The sequence below is a fragment of the Aptenodytes forsteri genome, unplaced genomic scaffold, assembly GCF_000699145.1.
Source record: "Aptenodytes forsteri isolate BGI_AS27 unplaced genomic scaffold, ASM69914v1 Scaffold258, whole genome shotgun sequence".
Lineage (NCBI taxonomy): Eukaryota > Metazoa > Chordata > Aves > Sphenisciformes > Spheniscidae > Aptenodytes > Aptenodytes forsteri.
Genome location: NW_008795250.1, coordinates 1,628,237 through 1,635,757, shown reverse-complemented (window position 1 = coordinate 1,635,757; position 7,521 = coordinate 1,628,237). Strand labels below are relative to the sequence as shown.

General features: G+C 55.6%; 1 protein-coding gene across 1 annotated transcript; it reads left to right on the top strand.

Moving 5' to 3' along the window:
* The first annotated feature begins 1,153 nt into the window (after positions 1–1,153).
* LOC103898573 (cytochrome P450 1A4-like) lies at positions 1,154–5,744 on the top strand. Its single transcript, XM_009278856.1, has 6 exons — positions 1,154–2,011; positions 2,237–2,363; positions 3,247–3,336; positions 3,425–3,548; positions 4,131–4,217; positions 5,438–5,744. The coding sequence occupies exons 1-6, from the start codon at positions 1,154–1,156 to the stop codon at positions 5,742–5,744; spliced, it is 1,593 nt and encodes a 530-aa protein (XP_009277131.1).
* The last annotated feature ends 1,777 nt before the right edge of the window (positions 5,745–7,521 follow it).

Below are 7,521 nucleotides of genomic sequence, written 5' to 3'. Positions count from 1 at the left end.
CGGGGCTGCCCGCTGCGAGGCGCGGCTCTCCGCCCGGAGGATGGAGAGGTGTGGGGGGCACTTCCAGCTCCCCCAGGGGACCCCCGAGGGATGGAAAGCCGGGGGGTGCACTGCTGTAGGGTGTCCCCCCCTCCCGGGCTCCCCAAATCTCCCGTAGCATCCTTCCCGGAGCTGTCAGAAGGTGATTTCTGGGGGGGGGTCCTGGGGGTAATCCTTGTCCCACGGCCCCTCTTGCTCTGGGGTGGCCACGATCCACAGCCGTGGGCTGGGGCCCAGGGGACCCCCGAGGGATGGAAAGCCGGGGGGTGCACTGCTGTAGGGTGTCCCCCCCTCCCGGGCTCCCCAAATCTCCCGTAGCATCCTTCCCGGAGCTGTCAGAAGGTGATTTCTGGGGGGGGGTCCTGGGGGTAATCCTTGTCCCACGGCCCCTCTTGCTCTGGGGTGGCCACGATCCACAGCCGTGGGCTGGGAGGGGGTCCCAGCCAGGCCGCACCCACTGGGGTTCCAGGGGTCCCAGCAGCCCCCCGGCTCCTCATCCCACGGGTCCTGGGTGTCCCACGGTGGGGTGTAGCACCTTGCCAAACCCAAGGGGAGGTGGGATTTCAGACCCAGCTTCTTCCTACCCCTGGCTCGGGGTTTTCTGAGGGATTTCCGACAGAGCTGGGAGCAGGGTGCTCACCGCCTGCCAGCCCCACGCTACAGCCGGGGTTACCTTTCATGGCCATTGATCTTTAGGAAGATTCATGGCAATGCTGTATTTAGTTTGCTGGTGAGCAGTGGCTCAGCACGAGCCACCGGATGACTCAAATCGGGAGGATTCAGCTCTCCTATAGTCAAGTGCTCTGGAAAAGACTTTGAGGTATAAAAGAGAGGTCCTGTAGTTAAGAGAGCACATTTCCTACCCTGGCATACAGAGAAAAAGCCATGGGACCTGTTCCTTTTACTCCTGGCTAGCAAAAAGAAACTGCTTTCACTTAAAAGCAGTTTCCTGAAGTGCAGAAAACCGACGCGGCTCTAGATCAGAAGTTAAGCCCAGCTTTCCTGCCCGCAGTCCTGTGCGGTTGCTACCGAGAGCGTCTCAAACTACAGGTGCTCCATAGACCTTCCCTCCTTCATAATGTCTCTTTGGTTTATTAGCAATAAAGGTTTCTGCATGCCGGCAGCGATGAAGGCTGCGATATCGCTGGTGGGAAGCCAAGGCGTTGTCTCGGCCACCGAGGTCCTCCTCGTGGCCGCCATCTTCTGCCTGGTCTTCCTGCTCATCCAGTCCCTCCGGCAGCACGTGCCCAAGGGGCTGAAGAACCCCCCAGGACCCAGAGGCTACCCCATCCTCGGCAACGTGCTGGAGCTGAGGAAGGACACGCACCTGGTCCTGACCAGGCTGAGCCAGAAGTATGGGGACGTGATGGAGATCAGGATCGGCACCCGGCCCGTCCTGGTGCTGAGCGGGCTGGACACCATCAGGCAAGCATTGGTGAAGCAAGGAGAAGACTTCATGGGGCGCCCTGACCTCCACAGCTTCCAATACATTTCGAACGGCCAGAGCCTGGCCTTCAGCCCCGACTCAGGGGAGGTGTGGAAAGCCCGCAGAAAGCTGGCCCAGAACGCCCTGAAGACCTTCTCCATCGCCCCCAGCCCCACCTCCTCTTCCACCTGCCTCCTGGAGGAACACGTCTCCAAGGAGGCCGACTACCTGGTCACCAAGTTCCTGCAGCTGATGGATGAGGAGAAGAGCTTTGACCTTAACCAGTACCTGGTGGTCTCTGTGGCCAACGTCATCTGTGCCATGTGCTTTGGCAAGCGTTACGACCACAACGACCAAGAGCTGCTCAGCTTGATGAACCTCAACAATGAATTTGGGGACGTGGCTGCTGCTGGCAACCCCGCTGACTTCATCCCCGTGCTCCAGTATCTTCCCAGCCGCACCATGGAGCTCTTTAAGGACATCAACAGGCGTTTCAGTTTCTTTGTGCAAAAAATTGTCCAGGAGCATTACACCAGCTTTGATAAGGTAAGAGCTTGGATGCTCTTGGGCGAGGGTGGAGATGCCTACAATTGGCTGCCTGCCTGGCAACGGGGAGAAGAAGATACTCCCTTGTCCCCGCACCTCTGCCCAGGAAAGCTCCTTGGAGCTCTCCAATCTGTAGTTAAACCCCCCAGGAGGCGGCACTGGCTGGGGGAGGTTTCCCCAGCCCTTGGTGTCTGTGACATCCCTGACCCACTGGCTCTTCCCCAGGAGCACATCCGGGACATCATGGACTCACTGATTGAGCACTGCCAGGAGACGAGCGTAGGGGAGGATGCCCGCGTCCCGCTCTCCAATGAGAAGATCATCAACATCGTCAACGACCTCTTTGGGGCAGGTGAGAACATTTCTGAGGGTACTCTGTGGCCAACGTCATCTGTGCCATGTGCTTTGGCAAGCGTTACGACCACAACGACCAAGAGCTGCTCAGCTTGATGAACCTCAACAATGAATTTGGGGACGTGGCTGCTGCTGGCAACCCCGCTGACTTTATCCCCGTGCTCCAGTATCTTCCCAGCCGCACCATGGAGCTCTTTAAGGACATCAACAGGCGTTTCAGTTTCTTTGTGCAAAAAATTGTCCAGGAGCATTACACCAGCTTTGATAAGGTAAGAGCTTGGATGCTCTTGGGCGAGGGTGGAGATGCCTACAATTGGCTGCCTGCCTGGCAACGAGGAGAAGAAGATACTCCCTTGTCCCCCCACCTCTGCCCAGGAAAGCTCCTTGGAGCTCTCCAATCTGTAGTTAAACCCCCCAGGAGGCGGCACTGGCTGGGGGAGGTTTCCCCAGCCCTTGGTGTCCGTGACATCCCTGACCCACTGGCTCTTCCCCAGGAGCACATCCGGGACATCATGGACTCACTGATTGAGCACTGCCAGGAGACGAGCGTAGGGGAGGATGCCCGCGTCCCGCTCTCCAATGAGAAGATCATCAACATCGTCAACGACCTCTTTGGGGCAGGTGAGAACATTTCTGAGGGTAAAGCCTCTCTGCTGGGAGGCTGGGTGGGGAACTGGGGCCGTCGGGGTGAGACCTTGGCCATGCGTGGGTGTTTGGAGCTGCTGCTGAGCTCATGGGCGCTCTCCTGAGCGGTGACCAGGCTTTTCAGTGATAGCTGATGGGGAACTGCTCCGTGGCAAACATCTAGAGTGATGGGGTCTGTAAATACCTGCTCGCCTGTCATCTTCTGGTAACTAAATGCCTTTTTCATGTCCATCCAGGCTTTGACACCGTGACAACTGCCTTATCCTGGAGCCTCATGTACGTCGCCTTGTACCCCGACATCCAGAAGAGGATCCAGGAAGAACTAGGTGAGTCCATGAGCCCGCTGCCTCCGGGGTCAAAACCTCTCTGGCGAGGGCTGACCCCAGCCCGCTCCCTCCTCTCGACCTCCCGCAGACCAGACCATCGGCCAGGAGAGGAGACCGAGGCTGTCGGACCGCGGCACGCTGCCCCACACAGAAGCTTTTATCCTGGAGATGTTCAGGCACTCCTCCTTCCTGCCCTTCACCATCCCGCACAGGTACAGGCTGGAGCAGCTGACACGTTATTCGGGGCTTTTTTGGAGTGGTTTTCTGGGAGGTGCCGTTTAGGCAGATAGTTGCCTGGGAATCGAACTCTGCTATGGGGAAATATTCCGGTGCACAGCCTGAATTACTCATGTTAAAGCTCCCCATGGCTTTCACGCTCGCCGGTAGCGCAGCTGCCACGTTGCGCTGGTGCCTGTGGCTGCATCCGCTGCCCTCGGGGCTGGCAGCTGCCCTCCCGGGGTTGAATCCTTCGCTTCGAGGGTAGTTTTACTCCAAAGCCTTTGCTAGTGGAGGGATGGCGAACACCCCCGGATTTATATTTCCCCCTGCCTTAGCAGAAACCACAGCACAACTCATTCCAGCTTCCTGAAACTGGAGTCTTTCTGCTTGAGAAAAAGTATTAACCAAGACTGTTTAGTCTCCCAAATAAAAATTGGGTTATTTCCTAGCCAGTCCTAAGAGTACAAATAGGGCATTGAAAATGAAACACCCCTAGGACTTGCCAAGCTTTGTTTTGCCGCGAAGCTGCGGGTCTCCTCTTAACGTCTCTTCGCCTCCACCCGTATTTCTTTCAGCACGACAAAAGCGACGGCGTTGAACGGCTATTACATCCCCAAGGATACCTGCGTGTTTATCAACCAGTGGCAAGTGAATCACGATGAGTGAGTATACCCAAATCCCCCGTGCTTATCCGGGCTGTGATGGGTTTGCTTGGCATTAAGCTCGCTCTGATCCTTTACAGCAAGATGCCAAAAGCCGAATGGGTCATGAAGGCAGGAAAAGGCAGATCGGACCGAAAATCGTGTGGGTTTGATGCTGAGCCCGGCCTCGGGTCTCCTGGGCACGGTGCTGCTCTGGGTTGACCTGGTCACCGGTTCAGCAACTGCCCAACACCAGGGTTTACCCAATGTATGTGCGGTAACGTGGTGATGTCCTCAATGCACTGGACTTCCCACGTATGTGCGAGGGTTGGCAGCTTGGGCTGCTGAATAATCAGGAATCGGTAGATCCTCCTGCCAAGCAGCCCTTGTGATCTGGATTGACAGCTCTGGATGTGCTCAGTGGGAACAGCCTGGTTCCCTCTTTCCGGGAGAAAAATGTCCTGATGCGACTCTCGTTAAACTCAATAGGCTCGTGTCGTTATTGCTGATAATCAGCTTTGGTGAATGAAAGGGGATGTGGAAACCAAAGCCCCGTCTTACCCCTCTGCTGCTCTCCAGTAGAGACCCTCCTGTTGGGGAGTAAGTTGACTAAAGATTGACACAGAAGGTGGCTCCCCGGTCAGGTATTTTGGATCAGAAGCTCAAGACCTTTGTATCCAAATAGCCCGGCAGCACAGAAATATTACAATATTCCTCCTGCTCCTGCGTATGCTGGTGAGCATTGCGATGGGAACGCTGTCTTTAGGGCCAGAGAGAATTCCCCATGTCCAAGCAGAAATTCTCGGCTAAGGCACTGGAAAATCCCACGTGGCACTTCCCAGCAGCCAGGCTGGGAAGTTTTGCTGGGAGGATTCAAGGTGGGAAGACCCTCAGGTCTCCACCCTTCCTTTTTAAGAGGTGCTGACCGATTTCTGTGCACAGATTTTCTTCTTTCAGCTGACACTGCAGGACCTCTAGATATCACACGCTGAATTAAATCCATCCCCGGTATCTGCACAGGCAAACACAATCCGAGTTTGAAACAGAGGTTTCAACAGACTGAGCTGATCGGGTCTGACATGCAGTTGGCATTTTAGATCAGGGATAGAGGTTGCCAAAGTTTTTGGACGGTGAAATGAGAAAGTATTGTAATGCTTCTCTCGGAGAGGAGTTTTTTGACTGCTGTCCCCATCACGGTGGGTGAAAACGGCTTCCTCAGGTGTGTCTCCTTTCTGCTCCAGGAAGCTTTGGAAGGACCCCTCGACCTTCAACCCCGAGCGGTTCCTCAACGCCGCGGGGACCGAAATAAGCAGGACGGAGAGCGACAAAGTGATGGCTTTCGGTTTGGGGAAGAGGCGATGCATCGGGGAGTCCATCGGCCGGTGGGAGATCTTCCTCTTCTTGGCCACCATGCTGCAGCAGCTGGAGTTCAGCCTCCGCCCCGGGGAGGAGGTGGACATCACTCCTCAGTACGGACTGACGATGAAATACAAGAAATGCGAGTGCTTCCAGATTAAGAAGCGTTTCCCCGTGAAGAGCTCTCCATAAGCCGCGGGAGGAAGCATCGCTTTGCAGAAGAAAGCCAGCCCTTGGAGTCGGACACTCAGCCTGCTTTTGCTAATGCTTTCTAGAAGCCAACACAGCCCCTCGCTGTGTTGCTTCACTGGAGGCTTGTTCATCTCGCGGAAATGCGAGCGGGGAGGGATAAAGCCGGCTTTGTCGGGCTCCTCGCAGCCCCCCTAGCCAGCTCCATCGCCCTTTGCCCGCAGGAAAGCTCACCAGAGGTCCAGCCCGCTCATCCCTCTCGGGGAGGTCCAGGGGGACCGCGGCCCTGCGGTGGGGAGGAGGATGCTTCGGGCTGGGAGAAGCGGTGCGGGATGTCGGTAGGGGTGTCCTCGCCCCGCCCGGTGCCACGGGCAGAGCCGGAGCCGCTGCCGGCGACTCCCTTCATCCACCAAATGGGAATAAACCTGCGGGTTCCTCCCGGAGAAACCTGGCCAGCCTTTTCCCACAGGGTGAAAGCCTTTCGAGCTCATTTGGCAGAGCTGTTCGCAGAGCCTTCGGCTCCTTGTGCCGATGGGAATGGGCTCCCCCCGCTGCTCCGGCCGCCTGCTGAAGGGCTCTCAAGGCGAGGCAGAGCCCAGATCTACCCCTGCGCCAGCACCCACCTCGAGCGGACCCGTTCCGGGTGCACCCTCGCACAGCTAAATCCCCTGAATATAAATTCATGAAACGAATCCAGAGCTTTTCTACCAATCCTTAGTGACAGCCTACTAGAGAAAAAAAAATAAATATATATATCCATAAGTAGTGCTGTTCACAAATTGAGATATTCGATAAACTCCTAACAAGAAGCCTCCTGGAAAATAGCAAAGGCCTTAGAATAAGGGACAAGAAGCAGTAAGAGGCACAGCAGAACGCTTCTGGCTTTCAGACTATGTATTTGCTGCCTTTTTTTTTTTTTTTTAACGATTGTCATTTTTTAGCAAGCGATAGGTTTCTATATTCAGACCAGCAAAGGGAGCAAGGGTTTGAGGACCGCAGGAGACGCACTGCCTCACGGCGCAGTCCGCTTTAGCCGGCGTGAAGGCGAATCCTCGGGGCAAACGGAGCAGCGATTCCTGCTTGTTTGTACCGGTGTGGAACGCGTCCGTGTGCTGGGATATGAACTGCGCAGTATTGCTAACCCAATAAATACTTACATTAAAGTTTCTTGCTTGGTTCTTGCTGGTTTTATTCCACTGGGAAAAGATTTTTTTTTGGGGGGGGGAGGGAAAACCCCCACGCCTCTCTCTCATCCTTAAAAATCTGACTTGGGTACGTTGGATATGGATTTCTCCTCTGGGGACACGAGCTGGTTGTTCCGTGAGTGTTGGGGCTGTGACATCAGTGGCATCAGGGGGAGTTTTTAGTCCTCGTGGGTGCTGGCTCTGGTATATAAAGTGGAGAGAGTATATATAGCGCATACAGAGAAGCTAAAGCCTCGGCTGGGATTTGTGGAGAGGTGATGCTGAGCTCCGGCTCCGTTCAGGATTTCACTAAAAATCAGGACTGGCCCTCCTACCCCCCCCAAAAAATGAATCGATAGCTTGAAAACAGCCTCGGGGAGGCGATCCACGGAGGGATGCTTCGGGCCACCGCCTGCTCCGCACTTCCCCGCCTCGGAGCACGATTATTTCCGAGGCTTTGCGTAACTCCCCTTAAAAAAGGCAACAAACATTAAATCGCCACGCAAACAATAAAGGAGTTTACGGAAAATTGGTGTCTGCGCGTACCCGAAGTGGCATCCCTGCAGGGACCAGCCCTCCGGGGTTTCCGCCTCGGC